The sequence below is a fragment of the Microcebus murinus genome, chromosome 19 (assembly GCF_040939455.1).
Source record: "Microcebus murinus isolate Inina chromosome 19, M.murinus_Inina_mat1.0, whole genome shotgun sequence".
Classification (NCBI taxonomy): domain Eukaryota; kingdom Metazoa; phylum Chordata; class Mammalia; order Primates; family Cheirogaleidae; genus Microcebus; species Microcebus murinus.
In genome coordinates, this window is record NC_134122.1 from 10,976,959 (window position 1) to 11,004,949 (window position 27,991).

The 27,991-nt window shown below is 38.6% G+C and overlaps 1 protein-coding gene across 1 annotated transcript; it reads left to right on the top strand.

Moving 5' to 3' along the window:
* The first annotated feature begins 1,690 nt into the window (after nucleotides 1-1,690).
* Nucleotides 1,691-27,974, top strand: ERCC4 (ERCC excision repair 4, endonuclease catalytic subunit). Its single transcript, XM_012736106.2, has 11 exons — nucleotides 1,691-1,920; nucleotides 3,453-3,633; nucleotides 7,308-7,503; nucleotides 8,410-8,617; nucleotides 10,587-10,767; nucleotides 11,853-11,981; nucleotides 13,469-13,579; nucleotides 16,187-16,784; nucleotides 18,545-18,637; nucleotides 25,014-25,126; nucleotides 26,280-27,974. The coding sequence occupies exons 1-11, from the start codon at nucleotides 1,714-1,716 to the stop codon at nucleotides 27,011-27,013; spliced, it is 2,751 nt and encodes a 916-aa protein (XP_012591560.1). The 5' UTR covers nucleotides 1,691-1,713; the 3' UTR covers nucleotides 27,014-27,974.
* Nucleotides 27,975-27,991: the final 17 nt, after the last annotated feature.

Genomic DNA, 27,991 nt, shown 5'->3' on the forward strand with positions numbered 1-27,991 from the left:
CCCAGCACTTTGGGAGGGCGAGGCAGGAGGATCACTTGAGGCCAGAAGTTCAAGACCACCCTGGACAACATAATGAGACCACATCTCTACAAAAAATTTTAAAAATTAGCTGGAGTGTGGTGGTGCGCATCTGTAGTCCCAACTACATAGGAGGCTGAGGCAGGAGGATTGATTGAGCCCAAGAGTCTGAGGCTGCAGTGAGCTATTGTTTCACCACTGCATTCCAGCCTCAGTGACAGAACAAGAGCCTGTCTCAAAAAAAAATTATTTATATAAATACAGATACATGGATATATAAACCAGTCACCTACTAAAATGATTGATTCACTGTATAGTCTTATCTCTAGTTTTTAAAGTTTGTTTTGTTTTGATTAGCTAGGGACTTCATCCTTCAGGTTCTGGAGGGTCAGAAGTGCAAAATCCAACAGCAGGGCTGCAATCATTCTGCAAGTTCTAGGAAGAATCCCTTTCCTTGCCTTTTCTGGCTTCTGAAGGCTGCATTCCTTGACTCATGGCCCCTACCACATCACTCCAACCTCAGCTTTCTGTCCCAAGTCCTCTGAATCTGACCCTCCCACTTCCCTCTTTCCTCAATAAACACCCTTGTGATATATGGAATCCACCTGGCTGATCCAATAGACTCTGCCCATCTCAAAATCCTTAACTTAATCATGCCTGCAAAAAGCCTTTTGCCCTGTGAGATAACATACTCACGGGTTCCAGGGATGAGGACATGGACATCTTCGGGGAGCTGTTATTCTGCCTACCACAGCTTGGGGGTTAGGTTTGAATTTCCGCCTTGTCATTTCAACACGGATTTCCTAAAGGTGTGTTGAGTCCACACTTACCACATCCTGGGCTAAACCCAAGAAATACACTAACTAGCCCCAAGGCCTTGCCCAAATTATTAATAAATAATTAACAGTGGCTATTTCTGTGTAACGGACTATCAAGTGAATTTTACTTTTGCTTACTTGTGTTTTCTATTTTCTTACAGTGAAGGCTGGGGGCAGGATTTCGATACAGAATAATTCTACTGGTTCGAGTGACATGCGTTTCTAGGTATAGAACACACACTGCGGGAAGGTGTCCCTTGTGGAAGGAGGGATGCCTTTTTTAAATAGCTTATTTTATTCAAGACTTTTGGAGGTAAACAAGAGCCTGAAATTAGTAAACAATTCTGCTCATTCAACAGCCACTGCACTCCAGCCTGGGCAACAGATCAAGACCCTGGCTCCAAAAAATAAAAATGTAAAGGGGGTGGAGGACCCAGCCAAACTTCACCCTGGGGAACAGGTGCTGCTAAGTCTAGGCGCCCTTGGAATTAACGGTTTCAATTTTTGATGTCGGGGGATTAAGCTCCTTAGGTTTACTTTCCCTGTCCTTGCTTTTTGGTAGCTGGCGGTCTAGGTCTAGGGTCCCAGAGGACGTGGAGCCACGGGAGGCACCGGGACCGGGCATGAAGCCTGGAGGCGACACAGGTCAGGAGCTCCAGCACCTCGCCTGTCAATTTTCGGCTCCAGTCGGCTCCGATTCGGCCGAACTGGGCCTCTGCTGGTTTTTCTCGGGCTCGGCTCTCTTCGGCTTTCTTCGGGCGACTCTCGTCTCGGCCTCGGCTCCTTTTCGGCTCCCTTCGGCCAGCTTTCGCCCTTTCGGACTCGGCTCTCTTCGGCTGCGTTCGGCCGCGTTCGGCGGCGCCCCGGAAGCGCTTCCATGGAGCCGGGACCGCCGGCTCGACGCACGGCCATGGCGCCGCTGCTGGAGTACGAGCGGCAGCTGGTGCTGGAGCTCCTGGACACGGACGGGCTGGTGGTGTGCGCCCGCGGGATGGGCGCGGACCGGCTCCTCTACCATTTCCTCCGGCTTCACTGCCACCCCGCCTGCCTGGTGCTGGTACTCAACACGCAGCCGGCCGAGGAGGTGCGGCCGCCGCTGTCGCCGCGGGAGTGAGGGGACCCCGAGAGCGCTGGGGCCTCCCGGGCGGATGCGGGCTCTGGCCCGGAAGCGAGGCCTCTGACGGGGCTGGGTGGGCTGCGAGAGGGATGCAGGTCCCTGACGCTGCGCGGTGACACTGAAAAGGGTCGCAGGGGTCCCCAGGGGAATGCCGGTCCCTGACATTGTGCAGTGACAGCGAGAAGAACGGAAGGGTTTCCCAGGAGAATGCACGTCCCCGACAGGAGTTCAGGGTTACTAATGGGAGAGGTGCCTGGGGGATGCAGGTCCCTGAGTTGGGTGCGAGGGCGCAGAAAGATGGAGGGTCTCTGAGAGGAGTACGGGAATCCTTTGAGGAGGATGGTGGCAGGTGAGGATTGGAGGTCCCTGCAGGGGACTGGGAGCTGTCTGAAGGAGGATCTGGATAGGCATCATGAGGAAGTCTCAAAGTTGGATTTTAAGTGGGTTTCTGGGGGCAGAGGAGTGAGATCCCTAAAAGAGAACAGTGATGGGGATGGCCTTCGAGGGTGACGGGGAGACATGAAAGGAGATGCTGAGGCTGGATAAACCCTGTAGGGAATAGAAGGGACTGAGGGAAAGAGGCTTTTCTCCAAGGCTGTGGGAAGAGGGCCATAGGGTCACAAGGGACTGGAAGCTGAGGATACTGGGGACGCCAAGGAAGATAGAATGGAGATACACCTGTCCTGGGGGGTGTTGAGACTTGTCCCGGTCTGACAAATCTGATAATCTCCTAATTAGAGCTGGTGGCCAGGAGAAAAACACCAGCTGAGAAGAATGACCACCAACTCCTTGAGCTCAGGAACCCTGTTGAATTCATCTAAGTATCCCCAGTGCTTGGCATAAGGCCTGGGACAACAGCCAATGCCCAGTAAAGGTGGCATTGAAGTCCCCTTAGGATGGATCAGGACAGAATTGATAGTCTAAAACACTGTCTAGGAAAAGGATTCCCTTGTTATCTTCTCACAGAATACGCTTGACTACAAACTGGCTTGGGTGGGAAGTATTTTCTAAGTAGCAGAAGTCTTTTAACCAAGAGTTTTAAAAGTCTGGTGGGGGGAGTTTGTTGATGTGGTTGTTGTTGGTAATGTGCTAATATAATGACTGAGGAGCAGTTACTCCTTAGTTTAAACCCAAACACAAACTAACAAAAAATCCTAGCAGATAGGTTGGTTGATCAACATAAAGTAATAACTTTATGTGTATTTTTTACAAACTTTATGTTTGTAAAATAATATACAAACTTTGTTTGTAAAATAATATACAAACTTTATGTTTGTATGTTCATGATTAAGCTCATTATCTCTGAGAAGGGCAGCACATCATTTTAAATACCTGCAAGCCATTAAAAACTGCCCTATATGCTTTTGCCACTATTCTTGGAGGGAAAAAAGAAAAGAAAAGAAAAGAAAAGAAAAGAAAAGAAAAGAAAAGAAAAGAAGAAAGAAAAAAAACTGCCCTATATTAAACAGCCTACTAATCTCGAGTTTGATTTGATTTAGGAGTATTTTATCAATCAGCTGAAGATAGAAGGCATAGAACACCTCCCTCGCCGTGTAACAAATGAAATCGCAAGTAATAATCGTTATGAAGTTTACACACAAGGCGGTGTCATATTTGCAACTAGTAGAATACTCGTGGTTGATTTCTTAACTAATAGAATACCTTCAGATTTAATTACTGGTAAGAATGGGAAATCTTATTATTTGTGTGTTAATGTGGGCACTTTTATTTTTGTCTGTCCCTTCGGTCAGACTCTAAACTAGAACCTTCTAGTGGGTACCACTGGATCATTTCGCTCAACATTATGCTTCCAGCTGTTAGCATAATATCTGACACATTGTAGATGCTCAATAAATATTTGTGACCTGTATAAGTAACTAAACATAAAATTGACTTTTCCTTGTTTTCTAAGCTCATATTCAGTAAATACTTGTAATTGGCTGGCATTTGCTTTTTAGAACTTAATCAGATTTGAAATGTTTATAAATAATATTTGTATATTTCCTAAAATATTTAATTTTCATCTTTGAGAGTATTTTCCTTATGATTTAAAATTAAACTAAGTATTTGCTTTATTATTTTGAGAAAAATGGTTTAATTTTAGCTAGAAGTAATATTAAAAAAGGAATTAGTTTTCATTATTTGTCCTTCCAGAAACCTTTTCTGATTTCCCCAGAGCTAATTTAGAGGCCCTGCCCGTGTGTCCTCAACTTCTCTGCAGTCATAGCACTCAGAACACTACATTTTATTTGCCTATTTATTTGTGAGAGAACTTATCTCACTCATGAGATAAGCTTTTTATGCACAAGGAACAACTTGTTCATCCCAGGCTGACTTGACTAACTGGTACATGGTAGGCACTGAACACATATTTGCTGGTTGAATGATGGATGGATATAGTACTGTGATCTTTAATGAATTTCTGGAGGGCAGAAAGACTATGAAATTCATAACCCTACTTAACACTGTATCTGTCATATTGCCCTAAACCTAGATGACTCTCAAGAAATACTTAATAATAACTATATGAATAACTATATGAATATGAATAACTATATGAATGAGTGCTTTATATAGTTAATGGTGAACTGATTGAAGAAAGGTTTGTTATTCTTTTATGACATTTATAATTATAAACAGTGGCATGAGCCTGAGTCACACTCACCTGATTTTGAATTCTAATACCCTGCTTACAAATCAAGCTCCTTAATTTCCATAAACCTCAGTTTTCCCATTTCTTAAATCAAGAAAATAGTGCCTCCTAGAGTTATCAGAAGGATTAGGATAAAAGAAATTGCTTATTACAGTGCCCAGTACATAGTAAAGTCTAATAAATAATAGCAAAAAGAAGATACTGGCTTTTTATAACCAGTAATCTTGATGCATCATAAAGTCTTTTACTGTTTGTTGCTTTCTTAAAAGGTTGGTTGATATTAATAAATTTTTAAAAATTGTATTGGAACTACCACTAGGTGTCAGTATTACTTTGACTTTCAGTTACAGCTCTACCTAATAAGGCAGAGAGCAATCTAATCAACTCGGCATCAACATCTGGCTTATAGGCAGTTTCTAATTAAAAGTGCCAAATTCTCTCAAATCCCAACCAGTAATGAAGCTGGAGCTAATGATGCTTGGCTGAATGGAATGCAAATGAGTACCAGCAATGAATTCCTTCATTTCTTCATCCCTTGGGATTAGGCACCAGAATCCTCTGTAAGGGTTTTCACCAAAGCTCTTTTTTTTTTTTTTTTTTTTTGAGACAGAGTCTCGCTTTGTTGCCCAGGCTAGAGTGAGTGCCGTGGCGTCAGCCTAGCTCACAGCAACCTCAAACTCCTGGGCTCAAGCGATCCTGCTGCCTCAGCCTCCCGGGTAGCTGGGACTACAGGCATGCGCCACCATGCCCGGCTAATTTTTTTTTTTATATATATATATATCAGTTGGCCAATTAATTTCTTTCTATTTATAGTAGAGACGGGGTCTCGCTCTTGCTCAGGCTGGTTTTGAACTCCTGACCTTGAGCAATCCGCCCGCCTCGGCCTCCCAAGAGCTAGGATTACAGGCGTGAGCCACAGCGCCCGGCCTTCACCAAAGCTCTTACACACCTATGGGCAGTCCCTGAAGCAGGTAACCCTCTGGAAAATACTGAATCCCACCAGCCCTAACTTCTTCACCAGTCACCAGCCATTATTACCAGCACACCGCACCCTAAGTCTTCCTGCCAACCAGAATTAAACCTGCCTATATTGTGTTTATTTTTTTATTTTTTAAACAAGGAGGGCCCTGAGGTGGTGTCACTTACTGGGAATGACATGGCTTCACACATGATTTGGAACCTTTGGCCCCCCACTTCCTTGCTGGGTGAGCTTGATCAAGTTCTTCCCTTTCTTGGCCTCATCCTAACACCTACCACATAGAATTACTGTGAGGATTTAAGGAAATAAAAATCTATAAAAACACCTAACCCAGTGCCTGGGCTATAGTATTAGTTCTCTTCTTCCTTCTGGGCTCCAAATAAAGACAATTTTTTTAGCACATTTTCTTAAATCGAGGTTCTACTTTTCTATAGAAGATCATTTTTATTATTCTTAATTTTATTTAGTGTTTCAATCCAGGCTTATAAAGTGTGGCTCATAGAGTCCTTGGGAAAAGGACTGACTGGGCACAGAATATTTTCTGAGTAGTAAACTAATTATGCAAATGTATTGAGGGTTATTGAAAATCCTTTGTCTATAAATTCCTAAATAGCATGGTTAATTTTTACCATGTTTGAAAAAATAATTTGCTTAGCTACAGTAAATTTTAACTCCATCTATCTTGATCCAAAATTTAAATATCAAATTAGTAAAATCTGAATTGAGTTTATTAAACTACTAGAAGGGTTATAAATCACTATTAGTATCATTTTCCATACCTTAAAAGTGATAGGAACTGGATCAAAAACATGCAAGTACTTTTATAGCAAATATATGTAGGGTAATCAGCTTGATTTGGGTCCAAAAGACTGAGACTCGTAGAGTAATTGAGTTTTTTAATCCAGAAATGTCATCTATATATTCGTACATCATCTCATACTTCTCCCTAATTTATCACTAATCACACTGCATCAAAATGACATATATGTATAAAAGATCTCCTGGTCCAGTATCCACATTTTATAAATAAGAGAACATGTATGATTGATTGTCCTTGTTTTTGAGATTCAGAGGTATCATAATCATTCACATCCCCAAAATGTATTAAATGTATTTATTAAAGGTATTTATTTAAAATGGACTGATTAACTTCTCAACTGACTATATTCTGATCCTAAAAATTGAATTAATCTAATAGGTGAGCAGATACTGCCTAAACTTCCAAAATGCCACTACTTTGTATAGTCCACATCTGATTCATATGTAAAAAGAAAATTAGTGACTCACTTTGCTTTCAAAAATTCTTCCAACATGCCAGACACACCCTGCCTCAGGGCCTTTGCTCTTACTGTTTCCTCAACCTGGACCTTTCTTGGCCCAGATGGCCACAAGGCTCACTTCCTCTTCTCCATCCAGGCTTCACTTACCTGTCACATTGGTGGAACAGAGCACCCCCCTGCCATACACACTCTCTTCCTTCTCTGGTTCATTTTTTTCTCCTTAGTATTTGTGTCATACTAAGTATTTTACTGATTTATATTGTTTCTTATAAATTCCATGAAGAACAGAGATTTACATTTCTTTTGTTCATAGCTGTATCCCCAGCCTAGAGCAGTGCCGGTCCCATCTCATGTAGGTATTCAAGAAAAATGTGATGAATGAAAGTGAGTATGAAAATTACCTATCTATTCTGTAATTGAGATTATAATTTCCCCCCTGCAGGCATCTTGGTGTATAGAGCCCACAGAATAATCGAGTCTTGTCAAGAAGCATTCATCTTGCGCCTCTTTCGCCAGAAAAACAAACGTGGTTTTATTAAAGCTTTCACAGACAATGCTGTTGCTTTTGATACTGGTTTTTGTCATGTGGAGAGAGTGATGAGAAATCTTTTTGTGAGGAAGCTGTATCTGTGGCCCAGGTAAGTAGTAGTATGTGATAAATTTCTGTGAGAAGATCTGCTATAACTTAGTTGTACTTTACTATAAAATTTGCTGTAATTGTACTTGGTAGATGCCAGTCAGGTTTATAACAAACACATCCAGATATAAATATGTGGTCCCCATGTTTGTGATTCTTTTGAAAGTAGAGAGCAGTTTGATAGTTACATTTCTGGTAGTCTATCAAATCCATCCTAGGACAGCTAATTTATTCTTTCTTTTACATTTAATGAAACCCCCAGGAATCTAGAGACCCACATACACAACAGCTGTAGGTGAACTGCAGAGTTATTGGCTAAGACTACCACTTCCACTCTGAAAATTTCTCATCAGGGAAAGAAAGCACAAAGATAGTGAAGAATTTATGTAAATTTCTAGGAAAAACATAAAAGTTTCAATTTTTAAACATTTTTTGTAACCTATGCTAATATATATTTTGCTTATACTATGTTATTTTAAGAGTAGTTGTTATATTTTTACTTTCTTGATTATACTTTATTTTGGGGGTCAGTAAATGACCAGATATTAAATATTTTAGGCTTTGAAGGCTATGTGGTTTGTCACAATTACTTAAGTCAGTTATTACAGCATGAAAGCAGCCATAGACTGCTTACATAAACAATGGATGTGGCTGTGTTATAATAAGATTATAAAAGGAGGCACTGGATTTGGCCCAGACCATGGTTTTCTGACCCCTGCCTTTCTTGAATAATACACAATTTCCATTTACTGAGGTTCAAAGGATTCTTGATAACACTGTCATTTTGCTTTCCATTTTATTTCTTTCTTAATTACACTTACACAAATCATTAGATTATTAAATCGAGACTAGAAATACATAACTGTCGAAAGTCTAGAAAATATTTGAACAATCTTTGTCTTTGTAGGTTCCATGTAGCAGTAAACTCATTTTTAGAACAGCACAAACCTGAAGTTGTAGAAATTCATGTTTCTATGACACCCGCCATGCTTGCCATACAGACTGCTATACTGGACATTTTAAATGCATGTCTCAAGGAACTAAAATGCCATAACCCATCACTTGAAGTGGAAGATTTATCTTTAGAAAATGCTATTGGAAAACCTTTTGACAAGGTACTCTTTTTCTTTTTCTTTTTAAGCATATTTGTTATGCTGTAATTTTAAAGAATGCAAATTATTTTAATATTTGCAATGTTCTTAATAGGAATTTGCTGTTATTTTAGAATTAAATTGGAGGTGACTTAAAGTATAGCTTCTTTGGTTTACTAGAAGGTAATAATTTGTAATAAAATATGTGGATTGGCATATGAGCATAACTGACTTTTACAGTTATATAGTGATTATCTCTGAATTATAATCAAGAAGAGGGTAAATAACTTTTTTAGAATTTATGATCTCTTATGGAATAAAAATAATTTGGATGAGTTTTCATTGTTGAGGAATGTGAAACTTACTCTATCTTAAACTTACACTCTGAATTGAGAAAATGGTAAGACTTTAGTTCAAGGAATTTTTATTCTAATTAATTTTTTTCATCATAGAGTAATATTAATACAGGTATAAAAATGTCTAATGTTGAATTGTAGATGCAGAAGATGCTGACTTTAAAAAAATTCCTGGCAGCTATAGTTTCATATTTTGGTAAAACAAGTTCCTGTGTTTTAAACTGAATCAATCTCCATGTCACTGGAAGTAATGTATGGTGATTATAAAAAAAAGAAAAATTTAATTTCTCACTTCTCTGATCCTTCAAAAAAGTCAGCTTACTGTGAAATATTGATATATAAAATTAATTTCATGTATTCTGTTTCTCTGTGCTTAAAGTGTGTTGTAATACAGTGTATAGTGATTTTTAAAAAAGGTCCCTCATGTTCTTTTCATTTTTTAAACCTTTTCCTCTATACCTTGAGGACAATACCTCATACTCTTTTGACAGACTGTATATGTCCCTAGAAAAACAAAATATAACCTAATATGTTTTACACTCAATTTCTGTTTATCATTCTCTGGCTAGTAAAAGTAAAAACATTGTTTTAGATATTCTTTTAGTAACTATATCTAAATATAGAAATAGCTTGCATCTTGTTAAAATATTTAACCTCTTGTAGATGATTTTACAAAAGAAACATGTAGTTTTATGTCCCAGTCTGCCTAGATAGGCCAATATCTACCTATGTCCTGGAGTAAATTATTAATAGTATATCATTTCATTTTTACAAGTGTTCTAGTTGGACAATAAATTATGGTGTCATCCAAATATTACTCATGCTCAGTATTAAATTTGTTAGATAAGAGACTATACAATGATACTGCTTTTATATCAGGCTATAAATACCTGGTGGACATCAGATAATTCTGTAACTAAAAAGTTGCAGAATCGGTTTATGAGGAAAATGTGCACATACATAGTTGTGGATATGTAGACACCTATATAATATATACATAAAGCACTTCTTTGTTTTAGGTGGTTTTGGGGGATCTTAAAACAATAATCAAACTTAGTCAATTGTTAATTTAACAAATATTTTCCCATCTTAATCCACTTAAAAAAGAAACTAAGCAAATCTTTAACAAATTAAGGTACATTGTTATTTGATTTGATACTATGTAGTTTACCTGGCTTATGCCCTCTGTGCTGTGGGCCAGCTGGAGTCCACCTCTTTACCCATCCAGGATAGAGTCAGAGTCAAACCTGGCAGGAACTGAATGTGTCTGAGCTACATGCTTTGCCTCTGTTCGTAAACACAACAATTATCTGATGTTTATGAGGCCTTTTCTCTCCTGACAGTAATATAAATACGGATAATGATAGATTGACTCTATCTGATCATAAAGATTCTAGCAGTAAGACACTCTGCTTAAAATTAAGCATTATTATCAGAATTTTATGAACTGAAATTTTCTAGACACTTTCTTGGGGAACGTTTTAGGTTTTTTTATTGTCATAAACTACACATAACAAAATTTACCATTTTAACCATTTTTAGGTATAAAGGGAATAATCTTTTTTGAAAGTATGATATGTATTAAAATAGCTGTATGGAACACATTTTAGCAATGGTAAATTTTATTTTTGTTTTAGACTATCCGCCATTATCTGGATCCTTTGTGGCACCAGCTTGGAGCAAAGACTAAATCCTTAGTTCAGGATTTGAAGATACTACGAACTTTGCTGCAGTATCTCTCTCAGTATGATTGTGTCACATTTCTTAATCTTCTGGAATCTCTGAGAGCAACCGAAAAGGCTTTTGGTCAAAATTCAGGTGGGAGATAAAAATACTAATAACATTCTAGGAGCTGATTTCAATAAAGTGTTAGATTTTGGTGGGCAATCAGGTGTGAGGAGTGCTATATTCAACTATATGTTATACTAAGATTTCAAATTATGTTTTATGTTCATGTCACAAGGATGTGGGTTTTATTGATAGCTAATGTTTCCGCCTACTTAACTTCTGTTCTGTGTAATAATAAATATTCATATCCATTCTGGGTAATTTTATTTCTAGAAAAGACTGTGTGTAGTACAGGCAGTCCCCAACTTAGAAATAGGTTGTGTTCTGTAAGTTTAGTTGTTAAAGAACTTAAAATTCATTTTCCCCAAAGAAAAAGCAAGGAACTGTGGGATTTCATCAGCTAGAGTGCCAAAGACTGAAGAGCAGAAGAGATTTATGTGGAAATATATATATGCAACTGGCCACCATTTTATTCTCCTACCACTATTGTGGCCTCTGTGGCTTCAGTCACTATTTGACTAGACCAGTGGTTTTCAAAGGGTGGTCCACAGGCCCCTGAGGTCAAGATTTAATACAGCGAATAATTTGTACTACTTCAGGGACATTCTTAAGTAACAAACTATAGAAGCATGACAGTAAAGAATGCATCGACTGCTAGTACACTTTCATAACACTGCCTTGGTTTATGCTAAGGCACCAGCAGTGTTACCCAGCAAAGCTTTACACCATCACTGGAAATGTCGACACAGTGAAAGAAGTCAAATAATGTCTTAGTATTATTATGAGAAAAGTTTTGACATCACAGACACCCTGAAAACATTTGGGGATCCCTAGGAGTTCACGACCACATTTTGAAAACCACTGGTCTAGCCAAACAGTGATAGAGGCCACAATAGTGGGAGAAAGTGTGGCTGGTAGGAAGACAAGATGGTGGCCAGTTATATATGAGGGCTGTCTGGAAAGTATCCAGCCATATAACCATTCTTGGGTATATTAACAATGGCTGGATACTTTCCGGACAGCCCTCGTGCGTAGGTTTTGTAACCATCAGAGACTATTTGAAATTAACCATAAATTGAAAACACTCTTTTTTTTTTTTTTACTTTTCATATTAGGTTGGCTGTTTCTTGACTCCAGCACCTCAATGTTTATAAATGCTCGAGCAAGGGTTTATCATGTTCCAGATGCCAAAACGAGTAAAAAAGGCAAAATGTCTGAAAAGATAGAGATTAAAGAAGAGCAAGGTATCTTGTAGTATTAAGTCTTTAAATATGTCTTTTATTTAGGTATTTGGTGTGGAAATCCTTATCAAGTTAAAGTGTAACTTAAAATCTCCCTTAGCCATGTAAAAAGTTTATGCCTATATGTTAAATATATGTGTGTATGTTATATGCAACATATGAAACATATGTTAAAAGTATTCATGGGCCGGGCGCGGTGGCTCACGCCTGTAATCCTAGCACTCTGGGAGGCCGAGGCGGGCGGATTGCTCGAGGTCGGGAGTTCGAAACCAGCCTGAGCGAGACCCCGTCTCTACTAAAAATAGAAAGAAATTAATTGACCAACTAAAAGTATATATACAAAAAATTAGCCGGGCATGGTGGTGCATGCCTGTAGTCCCAGCTACTCGGGAGGCTGAGGCAAGAGGATCGCTTGAGCCCAGGAGTTTGAGGTTGCTGTGAGCTAGGCTGACGCCACGGCACTCACTCTAGCCTGGACAACAAAAGTGAGACTCTGTCTCAAAAAAAAAAAAAAAAAAAAAGTATTCAGTGTGGCAAGTCTTAGAATCCATTGCCACTTGGTCCCAAATTACAAATGCCAAATGTCAATCTAGAGTGTGTTACACATAAAGGACTGTATGTTGATTTTTTTAACTTCAAAATAATTATTATTTTTGGCCCCTAAAGTCAGAGTGGAACAGTTTAAGGTTCCTTTGAATTTTTAAAGAACATAAATTTACTAGAATAAGACAAATACAGGTTTTATTCCAGCATTTATCTAGTAGGTATCATAAATATCACCAGTTTTTTAAGGCATGGAATAGGGTTAATGCTTATTTTCTGCCTACTTTAAAGGTCTGTTTCAAAACTTAATTGAACATATTAATGATGTGTTTGAATATTTATAGAAAAAAATTTGTTGTCTACTTTCATCCATGTTCAGGATTGTGAAAATCATGGGGATTTTAGAAATAATAAATAATGTCATTCTGTACTGATTCCTTTATTTTGAATAGCAGCTTATACATACTGTCACAATAGACAACACAGAATCAGCTCTCATTAGTGACCATGCATATAACTTTCTGTGAAGGCATTATGAAACCCATATTAATGGTTTGAAACAGGTGTCCTCAAACTACGGCTTGTGGGCCACATGCGGGTGTTTTTTGCCTGTTTGTTTTTTTACTTCAAAATAAGATATGTGCAGTATGCATAGGAATTTGTTCATAGTTTTTTTTAAACTATAGTCTGGCCCTCCAACGGTCTGAGGGACAGTGAACTGGTCCCCTGTTTAAAAAGTTTGAGGACCCCTGGTTTGACATATATTTCATTTAGACCTTAAGGAGACATTTTTCAGGAAAGCAGATTTCATATAGCATTATAAAGAAAGCTTAAAGAAATGGGCCTATGTAATGATGCTTGTGTTATCTATTGTTTTAAAAGCCTTTGGAATACTTTATGGATACATATTATCACATAGAATGAGGTTATCTTTTATTTCTATACAGAAACAAGAAAAGAACTGGTCCTAGAAAGCAACCCAAAGTGGGAGGCTCTAACTGAAGTGCTCAAAGAAATTGAGGCAGAAAATAAAGAGAGTGAAGCCCTTGGTGGTCCAGGTAGGAAAAAATAAGATAACATCGCTTTCAAAATCTATCAAATGAATCTCAATTTAATTAGCTCTTTAAAAGTAACTCAATATTTTATTTGTGAAATGTAGATGAATAAATGCCAAATGAAAACTGAAATCCTAGTGACAACCTCATTTCTGTTCACTCTATGTAATTTTCTGCAGTTTGAATCATTGTATATTCATGAAAGCAGGTTTTTTTACTGGTTGGGTTCTTAGGAATTCTATTTAGAGATTCAGCTAATTCTGCACTTATAGTCACCAGCCTTTAAATCTGGTATCCCCAAGGAATAAGCTAGTGGGTCTTCTGTTTTATATCTTCCACAAGTATCTTTCCAGAGAAGCCTAAACTCTTTAATGGAGTGACATTAACCTAACCCTCCAAAATAATTTCAAATTTTAGTGCTGTTCTCTTCAAACATGGGGTATACTAGCATTTAGTAGTTTAGCACAGTAGAATAACCCTAAACTGTAAATTTAAAAATAAAACCAGGTGGAAAATGAAACAAAGCTAAATTTTAAGAAAATATTTATTGAGCCTTAAAACTCCTATAAAGCACTAAAGGCAAGCACATAATTTTTACGTTACTAAATATGCTGGTGAGATTATCCCAGAACTACAGTTTTGTGATTTAAGATCTAAGGTCTTATATGCTCATTGTAAAAAATGGAAAAAGGATAAAGAAAAGAGAGAAGGAAAAAAAATTACCCCTAGCAGCTGCTATTAACATTGATGTATTTCCCTCTTGGTTTTCTGTCATATATTCAATATTTTACATGGTTAAATAGTGTGGATATAATATCTATAATATTATATCTGTATACTATAATAAAGAACTAATGGGTCAAATGGTTTTAACATTTTTAAAGTTCTTGGGACATATTACTGTATTGATATACAGAAAATTTTGGTTAATTTTCATTTCTTCTAGCAATGTAAGAGTTATCTCTTTTTCACTTAGTTAACTATGACTGGAAGTTCTCTGTATTTGTGTGTGTGTACACATACTTTATATGTATCATTATATACATGTAAAATATATACAATATATAAAACATATATTATGTACATAATAATTTTATTAATTTGCTGCCTTATTTTAAATTTTGATGTTTTGTGAGCTCAATATTTTCTCAAATGGTTTTTTCCATCTTTTTGTGAACTGTGTTAGTCCCTTTTGCCAGTTTAGACTATGTCCTCAGTTTGTATTAGCTCATTATATATTAAAGATGCTAACATTTATAACTATTAAATCCAGCATTTTTTGTTTGTAGGTTTTTTTAATGCACAGTTTTTTATTCTTATAGAGTGAATCTTAAAGTATAGTTATCAATCTTCTCTGAGATTTTTTCCATTGTTTGTAAGCCTAGAAAATCATGTACATCTGGAGAGATGGAGAATAGTCATTTCTTTTTTTGTTTTTTTGATTTAACATTTGACTCTATAATCCCTTTAGAATTTGTTTTGGTGTATAAGATCTGGAAAATTATTAATTAAAAAGGATTTCTTTAAAGCCTTCATTATATCATGATTATATTTTCTAATATATATATGTATTTTTTATTTTTAATTACTATTGGTTCATAATAGTTGTATATCTTCTCAATAGCTGTATATATTGTCAATAGTGCTACAATAAACATGGGAGTGCAGATATATTTTCAATATACTGAATTCCTGTCCTTTTGATATATACCCAGCAGTAGGATTTCTGGATCATATGATAGTTCTATTAATATTTTCAGTTTTTTGAGGAACCTCCATACTATTCTCCATAGTGGTTGTACTAATTTACATTCCCACCAATGGCGTGCAAGGGTTCTCCTTTCTCCACATCCTTGCCAGCTTTCATTATTGCCTGTCTTTTTGATAAAAGCCATTTTTACTGGGGTGAGATGATATCTGGTACTTTATTTTACTGTGGCTGAGCTGGTACCCAAGTTGCAAAACAGACTCCTCTGAGCTTTACCCTTTTCCTTCCCCAACTGGAAGAAGACTCTCTTTGAGCTGCACCGCCTATATTTGGGGGAGGGGTGGCACAGGCACTGGCTTGGCTTTGACTGCTATTGTCTCACTGGGTCATGCACACCCCAAGTCCATTGACTCCAAGCCAGCACAGCTACAGGAATTGCCCAAGGACTGCAGCCTTTGTGGCCCGACTGCCTTATGAATTTAGTCCAGGCCGCAGACTGCTCTTTTTCTGCCGCAAGAACTAGGGCTTCAGGGCAGAGGATTTCTATCTTGCCAGGTGGGTCAAAATGCTCCTTCCATGGGCACTGGCAGAATTCTGCCCTGTGTTGTGTTCGGTTGTGCCAGGGCAGCCCTGAGTTTCAATGCAAAGTCCCACACCATGATTGCACTTTCATAAGACTAAATAGTCTGGCTTAAACTTTATTCAAAATATTTAAGTAATCCTGCCAGAGATGTAAAAGCATTTGATAAATACCTAAGACCCTTTTTTAAACAATTTGTAAATTATGGGTCTTTAATACCAAAGGCTAAGATGTCTCCCTTTCAGAGAAGTGGGGAGAGGACATACGGGGAATAGGAGGTGAAATGAGGTAACAGTAACATAACGATGTTTTCTGATTTTAGGTCAAGTGCTTATTTGTGCAAGTGATGACAGAACATGTTCCCAGCTGAGAGACTATATCACCATGGGAGCCGAGGCCTTCTTACTGAGGCTCTATAGGAAAACCTTTGAGAAGGACAGCAAAGCTGAAGAAGTGTGGATGAAATTTAGGAAGGAGGATAGTTCAAGAAGAATTATGAAATCTAACAAAAGACCCAAAGACCCCCAAAACAAAGAAAGGGCTTCTACCAAAGGAAGGACTCTCAAAAAGAAAAAACGAAGATTGACTTTAACTCAGATGATAGGAAAATCTGAAGACCTGGAAGAGGAAGGCGATGTTGAGGAAGGAGATCATAGGGAAATAAGCAGTAGCTCAGAAAGCTGCTTGGAAGAAATTAAGCATGAAGAGTTTGATTTAAATCTGTCATCAGATGCTGCTTATGGAATCCTGAAAGAACCCCTCACAATCATCCATCCGCTCCTGGGTTGTAGTGACCCCTATGCTCTGACCAGGATACTCCACGAAGTAGAGCCCCGGTATGTGGTTCTGTATGATGCAGAACTCACCTTCGTCCGTCAGCTTGAAATTTACAGGGCAAGCAGGCCCGGGAAGCCTCTGAGGCAAGTTACACGAGTATGAACTGTTCCTTAAAGCTTTGCATGTCGCAGTTCTTCAGGACATAACGCAGAATCTCTACCAGTTGCATATTAGTTTTATCTTTAACACTCCACTGTTATGTTGCTGGTTACATTTATGAAACCTTATTTTGCTTTCCAATGGATCTGGGAAGTTGCATGGGCAGGACATCAAATGTAGCAGCAAGACAACAAACTTAGGGGACTCCTCATGTTCTAGTTACATGCCACTCTGTTGTTCTGTACTGTATTCTTTATGTGTTGGTTTGTAGCTTGTCTGAAAAAGTCTAGAAAATTTATAATCTAAATTCTACCAAAAATTAATATAATTATGACTTGGCTAAATAATTTTCATCTTCCAAAATGTCTTCCATATAAATTTTAAGAAATGACTCTAAATGTCATCCACATAAAACGAAAGTGTTTGGGGGAATTACTGTACCAGGTTTTCTTGAGTTTCAAGAAATGTCAGATGAAAAATCTACAGAAATATCAGATGAGAAAATGATGCCTCCCAAAGAAGATAGTGTTCTGGCTTTCCAATTATCTGAGGGGAAATAAACAGCAAAATTAATATCCTGAACTCAGTCTGAACCAAAAACAGAGCCAAAAGAAACCTTCCTAGCAGTTTAACTAATACAGCCTTTCAGAGCACAGATGAATGGAGGAGCTGGATCAGAAATAATGCAGGATGAAGAGATTAGATAAAGCTGGTAATATAATTATAGGCTGGTAACTTTTCATACTTCACTATTGATCAACTTTTTAGATAGCTGTGTGTGCCAAGCTTCTTTCTTGCCTGAGAACAGAATAGTATGATATTTAGAAACAAAATGTCAGAATCAGAAGGGACCTGGGAGTTTAACCTGTTCACTTCATCAGTGGGAAACTGAGGCCCAGAAATGGGGAATGACTTGGCCTCAGCCACATGGCACATCCATGGGAGAACTGAGGTCTCTTGACTCATTACCCAGTGATCTTTTCCCCATCTACACTGGAAGGAAATACAATCTGGGAAGATAAAGGGTAAAAGGAAAACTGAAGCTAAAGAAGGAAAATACTTCTGATAGAAGGTGAAGAAAAGGGACAAAGGATATGCTTAATACAGCTCTCTTAGCAGCAAATGAGATAGAAAAGCAGACCTTTTCTAAGAGAAAATATATCAAATTATTCTTTGAGATGCTTGATATATTCCATATGTCTTCTGTGCCCGTGTGTTTATATAGAATGTGTGATGACTCTGTCCTGTTAAGACACGAATAAAAAGGAACTGAGAAATTACTTGTGAAGATAAGGTCATATAGATTTCATTTGTTTATTTTTCACTAACATGAAGTTTCATAAGCTGATTTTGATAGCTACTATCCAACTTTTTAAACGATTGTTTGGCAGAGGCGCAAAGAAAAAATTGAAAATAGAGAAGCCTCTTAAGATTTTTGTGTTTTTTGATTTGTTTATAGTTATGAGGAAAGACTATTTCTATCCCTCTAGTAGTATTTCAATGTTTACCTAAACTCTGTTCCTCCTTTTAGCAAAAGAAAAAGAAATGTGGTAATGAAACCTTTAACAGGTGGAGTTTAGACAGCTTAATTTTAGTTAATGAATGATGAATGGAACCTTTTATTCTCAATCAAATATGTATTATTTGAGCAGCCTAGGTTGCTGATTTCAAGTGTTCTGCTGTTCCTTTCAGGGATTAAAAATTAAGTTTTGGCAATCTAAAAGAGTTCTGTCTTAACTTGCAGGGTTTACTTTCTTATCTATGGAGGTTCAACTGAGGAACAACGCTACCTCACTGCCTTGCGGAAAGAAAAGGAAGCTTTTGAAAAACTCATAAGGTAATACACAAAAAATCAGCATGAAAGTCACAACTACATGGAAAGCCTTTCAAGGTCCAGAGAAGTCTCTTGATGGGGGATATCTAACAGCCGTCCGGGAGGTTGGGAAGGGGATGAGGTAAGAGGGGCTCTCGGGAAGACAAACATGCTGTCTGATCTGTCCCCCACGTATATCTCAGCACACAGTTCCTTCTTCTCTCCCCCTCTTCTACTATCTCCAGTTGCTTATCGGTGGTTTAATAGAATATTAGAAATGGGATTAAGAGAACTACTTTTCTGTTTATAAATAAACATAACTAAAACACTACTTTTCTAAGAAATATATTCTTAAATCTCCCTCTTCCCTGCCCTATGCACAAGATTCTGCCCTCCTCTGAATGATTTTTTTACTGTTTGTGAGGTTCCCATTGTCTGTGTGCAGGGGACTGCTTTACCGTTTACAAACCAGCCATTTCCAATCACTGTCAGTAGGATCACTCTGAGAAAATATTTTTTAGAAGATATGTTGTTTGTCTGAACATAAACATGTATATGTTTTTGAAAATGGGTATCTGGTAATGTTCCAAATCCAAATAGAAAATGTTTTTCAATTTAGCATAAGGAAAATGTTTATGAGCTATTCACAAATTGGATGGCTACCTCTTACCCCAGAAAGCATTCAAGAAACCTGATAATCTCCCACCAGGGATGTTGTCAAGGAGACTGCCGCTTGGTGTGGGAAGATGGGCCAGATGATCTCTCAGGGGTCTTAGAAGCCAGGGTGAGGGCTGGATGGGGCATCATCGAGCTGAGCCGGAGAAAGGCCAGACCAGAGACCATGGCCTGGACAGAGTGCAGTTGAGTCAGACCAACCTCCAGGCCTCAGACATTGGCAGTGTAGGGCAAAACTTATTTTTAGCAGTAGTCAGCCTGCCAGGGCCCTAGGCTGAATTTCAAAATGGACAACCACCCTACATTGCTGGCTGTGGGTTCTCAGTATATGTGTAAAATATAGACATAGCCCAGTTAATCCAAGGCAAGCATTCCTGGAAGCAGGTGTTTACTGAATCAGTGCCATGGAGTCCCTAAGGTGGGGTCAGCATGGTACATGGGCAGTCCCCTTCCCTTCCCTTCAAATCCTCTAGAATTGTGACATGCCGTGGCCATGGATTCTTGCAGCTACTAGTCATACGATTATTGCTCAGTCCTCTCAGCCTATGAAAATACATTTTCTGCCAGTGTGCTCTGTGGGATTGCTTATATCATGTATGTGTATACATATTCTTAGAAAAACATTTCAGAAATAGTATTCTAATAGACCAGGTACAGGCTACATCTTCTTGTTCCAAGGTTTTAGCACTTGCCTGTCTTGCTCTCTGACTTCTAGACCTTTACTCCCCAAGGCTCAAACAGTAAATAGATATTTATTAAACATCTGGTATGTGCCAAGCTCTGTGTGAATATTAAAGTGCTGAGGTTACAGTGGTACAGAAAAAGTCTCTGCCCTTCTGGAGCTTATCCTCTAGTGGAAAAGACATATGAAATGATTATAAATATTGTAGTAAATAGAAGTGTACCAAGCACTGCTGGCTGCAAAGGTACAGGAAAAGGGTGTAATAAGAGACTGTGTCAAAGAGCCCTAACCCAGACCAGAAGGAGATCAGGAGCTTCCCTGAGGAAGTGGTATTTAAGCTGATGCATGAAAAACCTGTGGGAGGATTGCGTGGAAAGGGGGATTATGTTGAACAAAGGCGTGTATAAAGGCTCAGAGGTACAAGAGGCCTGTTAAGGATTTAGGACTTTAAGAGTAATAATATAACATTGAAGTGTTCTTAGTAAGAAAGTGACTTAAACACCTGCAATCCTAGCACTCTGGGAGGCCAAGGTGGGAGGATAGCTTGAGCCCAGGAGTTTGAGACCAGCCTCAGCAAGAGTGAGACCCCATCTCTGCTAAAAATAGAAAAAACTAGCCAGGCATGGCAGTGCAAGCCTATGGTCCCAGCTACCCAGGAGGCTGAGGCAGGAGAATTGTTTAAGCCCAGGAGTTTGAGGCTGCTGTGAGCTAGGCTGATGCCATGGCACTCTAGCCTGTATGACAGAGCAAGACTGTGTCTCAAAAGAATAAAAGGAAAACAAAAGAAAGTGACAAGTATATGTTTAAAGGCTCTCTCTGGCATCAAACTGAGGAAGGAATGAGCATGGGAGCTAATGAGAAGGCTATTGCAGTTGTCTCATGAGAGAACATGGTAGCCAAGATTAGGCTAATGGAGGGAAGAGAACAGACTTGAGAGATATTTAGGAAATAGAATCAAAGAATTGGTGATAATGGTTGTGTGAGCCAGCACCTCCTTTTTAAAACATCCTTTGCCTGAGTTTTCTCTGATTAAACTTGTTACCAAGTTACAAATGAGCACAGAGCTAAAAGTATTCAGATTAGGTTATCAGTGATTATATCGGGGTCCGCAAGACCATCCTCAGGCTCTGTGATTCACTAGAAGGACTCTCATGAGTCAGAAAAACTGTTAGATTCATGTACAGTTTCATACAATACAGATTAAAATCAGCAAAGGGAAAAGGCACATGGGGCAAAGTCCAGGAAAAACCAGACATAAGCTTCCAGATGTTATCTCCCAGTGGAGTCACACTGATGAGCTTAATTCTCCCAGCAATAATGTGTGACAACACACACAAAATGTCAACAGTTTGATATCCCGAGTTTGTATTAGGGCTCAGTCACATAGACACAGCGTCCCCATAGGACTGACTTCAGCTACTCAGACTCCTGCAAAAACAGGTACTCACCATAAATCATGTTGTTAGCACAAAGTGTCTGATCAGACTGGTGCCTGTGGCCCAAGGCCTCAGGCATACAGAAACCCTCGAATATTCCAAGGATTCAGACCTCATCTTCCAGGAGCTGGCCAAAGGCCAGGTCTGAGGAAGCAGACCTTTCTTAGAAATGTGCAGAGTTTGAGCAGCCCAGGCTTGCTGAGTTACCCCTTCCCTGCACAATGTTGCAGCCAAAGGAGCCTGATAGAATGTGAGGAGGATGTTACCTAAGTGGGTGGGTTTTATGCTTCCTACTTTCTTCATGCACCTGCTTCTTCTCCAGTACATCAGAGGATCTAATCTAGAAAAGGGTACTTTAGTAGATAGTAGTAAGGTATTAGGGACCTAATGCCATTCCTTTTTTTTTTTTTTTTTTTTGTATAAATGTAAGGGGTACAAGTGCAGTTTTGTTATATGGATATATTCTGTACTGGTAAAGTCTGGGCATTTAATGTAACCATCACCTGAATAGTGTCCATAATACCCATTATGTAATTTCCTGTTCCTGATTTATGCAAGTGCCTTCAACCATCAAAGAGCTCAGTGACAAGATGTGGATAAAAGCCTTGCATAGATTGGAAACCTCCCTCCTCAGAGCCTGGAACATGGACTCTCCCATGTTTCAATTGACAATAATAATTTCCACACCAGGTTTTGATGTCATTTTATCTATGATCTGGTATAATTTGTTCTAAACTCTCTCAGTGGTGACTATCTACTTATTATAAATAAGATCTTCCCATTTTACACAGCAATCAGATGGTTATACTATTTAGAATCTTAAGATGTTTATTTTCCCAGAAAACTTGGGGAATTTGAGAGGTGTTTGTTTTGAAAAGCAAAAACATATTTGAGGTACATTGCTGGAAGAACATTTGCACTGCGCCTGTACTTAGAGAAAAATTTGATGTGAGAATAATATAATGTGCTTTTGCCAAGACCTCCATGGGTGATGTTGTAAGAAGAAAAGCAGTGGTACTATTTAAAATAACCAGAAAGGAATGAATCAGGCAGTAGATTAAAGATCAGTAGATTATAGTTGACAAATGAAGAGCAAAAAGATTACACTTTTAAGTATTTATAATAAAATGCTCCCTGGGTACAAAAATTAGTAATAACATCCTCAGTATGCATAGTTTTGAGAGGAGTCACTCGTTTTCAAAAGAAAGGATAAGATTATTTGAAATTTTACAGTTAGAAAATATGATCACAAAATAGGTTAGCATGGGGGCTTGAATAAATGCCCATTCGAAGAGACTTCTAGTTCAGCACCTCCTTCCTACATCACCATGTCATACAAATACCATTGAAGATACTAAAGCAAACATAGGAAAAACCTCAGTACTTTAGATTAAGTGGGAATAGGAATCTGAATTTTTAGTTATTGTTTTGTTTCTGTCACATAGAGTAACTTGGATAATTATGCTAAATGTTGAAAGCAAGAGACTGAATATTTATAACCATGGCACATTTCCATTAAATTAGAGTTACTGATTAAGAAGACTTCACAGTCCAGGTTTCATCTCTGGAGTATATTTTTTCTGAGATTCAACTTGTAGATATGTTGTAACATTTAATGATAAACTGGCTGTTTTCAATAATAATATTACTTGAAACAATTGTGGAATCGTTTGAAAGCAGATCTTCAGTTTATTAGTATAATCATGGATAATAAGAGGATGAGGTTACCACATTATAAGAAAAGTTCAGTAATAACCGCTAACATTTATATAGCACTTACTATGCACCAGGCACTGTTATATCATCCTCATAACACCCCTTTGAGGTATGTTTTACTATTACCCTCATTTTATAGAGGAAGAAATTGAGGCACAGAGCGATGAAATGACTTGCCTGAGGCCACAAACCAGTAAGTGGTTTCTGATCCACACAATAGGGAAACAGAGACCGGTTTTTAACCTGCTATGCTCTAGCCTCTCACACAGGACAGATCAATCAGGAAATTGGGATGGCCCCGTATGTTATATGTAGTTTATAAAATGTAGTTGTATGTAGTACAATAAGGAATAAAGAGCAGGGCGGGGGAACAACAATGAACTTAATCATCTCAAATATTAAAGAAAAAGAAATTTAAGAGCAGTGATATTTTGAGTGGTTTGCCCTCTGTCCTCAGCAGAATGCAGTGGGTGGAAAATGGAACAGTAATGAGTGGCGGCCAGAGCCACTGCCACCGCAGGGGCTTTTCCAGCAGGTAGCACTTGACAAAGGGAAAAATGATACTGGAACCACCGCCTGGCCCCTGCGATCTATTTATAAAGGGTTGTACTGATAATAACTTTGCATTAGATCGTCTCAAATAGTATAGAATTTAAAATTATGATTTCTGTTCTCCAGTGGTATCTATTAATAGTATCCTGCTCTAAAGTATCATTTTTCCAGAGTGGTTTAAGAATTAGTTCATCTGGTTTTGTTTCCTTTAATTGGAAAATCTTTGTTATTTTCACACTTGTTGAAATTAATTAATACCTGCAGTTTATCTTCTGGCTCACTTCATCCTAGACTCTTATTACAATTCCTCAGTTCTGCAGGTGTTTTCGTGATTGCTTTGTTTCCTCAACTCAGGGGTAAGCCCCAGGAGGAAAGAGACCCAGCTTACTCACGTTTTCTATCATACCTGACACAGATTGGAGATACAGTCCTTGCAGTTTCATGGAATTAATTATAACATACTTTACTCGTTTTGAAAAATAAGACTACAGTAAACCTGGCTTAACCTTTCTGTGATCAGTGAGGATCTCTCATCATGATGTAGTTCTGAATTGCGAACTTAGGTTACGCAAAATCTTAGTTATGATTGTATGGTCCTCTAGATCTTACGCCTTACAAGGTGTTAAGATATGAGCTACCTGGAAGACAGGAATTATTATGTGAACATAGTTATCTCCAAAGCACCCAGAACACCACATATGAGCACTCCATAAATGCTGTTAAATAAATACATGAAGGAGTAACGAATGTTGCTCCTAAGGCATAACCCACGCTGTTGATTTTTTGTTTTAATCTCTGATGGAAATTTGATTTCTTATATCAACCTTGATTTTCCATTAAAATTGAGGGTGTTTAGTAGGGCCTCCTACCTGGAGTTTTTTGAAGTCCTATCATATATGTGTTTTCATTTTCTTAGTCACTGATTTTTAACCATCCCTATTTATGGTTGCCCTCAAAATATTTGAATATAAATGATTTAACTTATTTTTTAATGCTCAATAGTACTTTAACCTTACAAAGAGTCTCAGTAATCTCTCTGTTCCATTTTTTACATGCTTATTTCATGTCTCAAGTCTTTGAATATAAAATAAAAAATAAACAACAGCTTTTTTTTTTTTACTCTGGAGGATCAAGAAGTAGTACCCAAACAAGAAATTCTTTCTACTTCCTTTACCTGTCACTTGTCTTTGCTTCCGATGTTTACTTCCGATATATTTCTTGTATTCTCTTTTTACCACTATGGTCATGTAGATCATTTTCGACATTATAATTTACAAAGGATTAAAATCTAGAATTTTGAAATTAGTTCAAAAAATGTTTAAATTGTTTTCTCCACCAGGGAAAAGGCTAGCATGGTGGTCCCTGAAGAAAGAGAAGGCAGAGATGAAACAAACCTAGACCTAGCAAGAGGAGCAGCATCTACAAGTGTTCCCACTGACACTCGGAAAGCCGGTAGGTCCTGCCCTTTGCCCAGCACCCCTGTTGCCTGTGAAAGAGGCTGTGAATTCCAGAGTTACTCTGCGGAGGCTCAGTTTTTCTTGACAAACTCTGAAAAATGGAGATCAGACTAGGCAGAGGATGTGTGTCCCCATGCTCTAACCTCAGCTCTGCCGTTTAGTGACCACGTGTCCTCCCTGGCACAAAGGCACCACATCGTCTGCAAAACACGTGGGGCTGAGTGCTAGGGTCCCAGCTTAGAATGAATTTTGTTCCATCACTGCATTTAAATTTGGTTGGTTGAGACTCAGAATGTACTTTTGCAATAAAACTTTGGTACATGGTAAGTAGGTTCTTAATCAAAGAACCCAAAGAAGCCAGTTTAACTCTTAGAGAAGCTGATGGAAGTTTCTTCTTCCTTCCTTCCTCTGTCTCTCCCCTTAGATGTATACATGCGTAGGAGTTGTTTGGGCTACATACATTCCCACTTTTTCTGTGTTTATGTGTTACTTCTTGGTACCTCCGCAGATCCCAGGCATTTGGTACTCTCATTGCTGTGCAGTGTCCGAACTGTGGTGTGCCACAGGACCTGCTGAATTCTGAGTACCCTGTGATCCAGAAGTAACCATTTTCCCACTCCCCAAATTCTCATTTTTCCACAGCAGCATCTGATTTCACTCCCTTTTCCCACCTCTGGACTCACTGATACAAGCTCATCAGCTCCCCAGGCAGTTTACTCAGCGACCATTTTTAAGTATCTACTGCATCTGCTATTTTAAGCATCTGTTACCGGGTTCTGTCCTAGGAATTGGGAATATAGAGACCAGGGAAATGTGGTCAGTGTGATAATAAGAGACTATATAGGGAATTACAGAGGGGATACCATAGCAAATGTGTTTGTATCTATGAATCATTATAAGGAAGGAACTGCCAATTGACTCTAATGTTCCTATTAACTTCATTTAGTTTGAGGAAAATGGCCTCTGCTTTTTCTAGAACTAAATCTTTTTGAAAATGTAAAAAAATGTGGAATAATATCATATAGTATTATGTAACCATCCATCAGAATTAACAACAGAAACATAGATTTTTAACTTTAATTGTCACATTCCCTCTTTGAGAGTTCTCCTCTTGCAACATTACTTAAAATGTTACCCATTTTTCATAGGTGGCCAGGAACAGAATGGTACACAGCAAAGCATTGTTGTGGATATGCGTGAATTTCGAAGTGAGCTCCCATCTCTGATCCATCGTCGGGGCATTGACATTGAACCAGTGACTTTAGAGGTGGGAGATTACATCCTGACTCCAGACATGTGCGTGGAGCGCAAGAGTATCAGTGATTTGATTGGCTCTTTAAATAACGGCCGTCTGTACAACCAGTGCATCTCCATGTCCCGCTACTACAAGCGACCTGTGCTTCTGATCGAGTTTGACCCTAGCAAGCCTTTCTCTCTCACTCCCCGAGGGGCCTTATTTCAAGAGATCTCCAGCAATGACATTAGTTCCAAACTCACTCTTCTCACACTTCACTTCCCCAGGCTCCGGATTCTCTGGTGCCCCTCCCCTCATGCCACTGCCGAGTTGTTTGAGGAGCTGAAACAAAATAAGCCACAGCCTGATGCAGCAACAGCATTGGCCATTACAGCAGATTCTGAAACCCTCCCTGAGTCAGACAAGTATAATCCTGGTCCCCAAGACTTCTTGTTAAAAATGCCAGGGGTAAATGCCAAAAACTGTCGCTCCTTGATGAACCACGTTAAGAATATTGCAGAATTAGCAACCCTGTCACAAGACAAGCTCACAAGTATTCTGGGAAATGCTGCAAATGCTAAGCAGCTTTATGACTTCATTCACACCTCTTATGCAGAAGTCGTATCAAAAGGAAAAATGAAAAAATGAACAATGGTGGCTGTTTTCTTACCCCAAGACTGCTTTTCACCTGCTTTTTGCAAGCCATGTTCGGTCATTATTATTAGCTCAGTATTTCATTCTTTTCCAGTGCTTTTAATGGTTGTGTGTTCTGTTTCCAAAATCAGTGGACCAGAAGCCAGCCAGGATTCCTTTCTGAACTTCGTGTTTAGGCCTCATTTTAACTTTCCCATGCCTGCTGTCTTCCCTCCCTGCACTGTCTATGCCAGGCCTAGTGTATTCAGTTTTTAAATGAGGTGTGTCAGGATCAGATAAAGTTTCTACATTGTTTACAGGAAGCCATTTTTGAGACAAGCAGAGATTTGTGTTTCCTACAAAAACTGAGAAAACACACAACCATGTACTTAACCCTCTGTCTACACGGTGCCCTCTGGAATACGAAGGACCATCTCTTTGTTATTCCTGAGCAGTTCTCTACACCACATTCTTCAACTCCATACTTCTTCCACCTGACTGCCTGTGAGGAAAATTCATGGGGTGTTCCTACTACTAATCTACAGCCACCTCCAAAACTGGCTGACTAGTTCTCCAATCACTTGAATATATGTAGTGTATACTGTAACTTGATTGTTCAAAACCAGTATTTTTAAGACATAAAATGAATTACCTATTTGCAAAATGTGGTGGTATAGGTGAAGGAGCTCTTAGAATTCTGTTTTTGCACATATTCAACCTCCTCTTAATAAAATCAAAGGTCTCTAAGCCCACATGACTAGTTACAAAGTCTTTTTAAACTTCCTCTTTTCCCAGATCTCTTATAGCATAAGATGCTAGCATTATGTCCTCTAAGTACACAACATAAACACATCGTTAGTCTCTCTTTGATTCTCCATTTATCATGTTCCTGTGTCAGGGTGCCTCCTTCATTTTCTGTGTGAAGATGCAAATACAAGCAAATGAGTGGCCCACAAGGCTGCTTTTTTTTTTTTTTTGAGACAAAGTCTCACT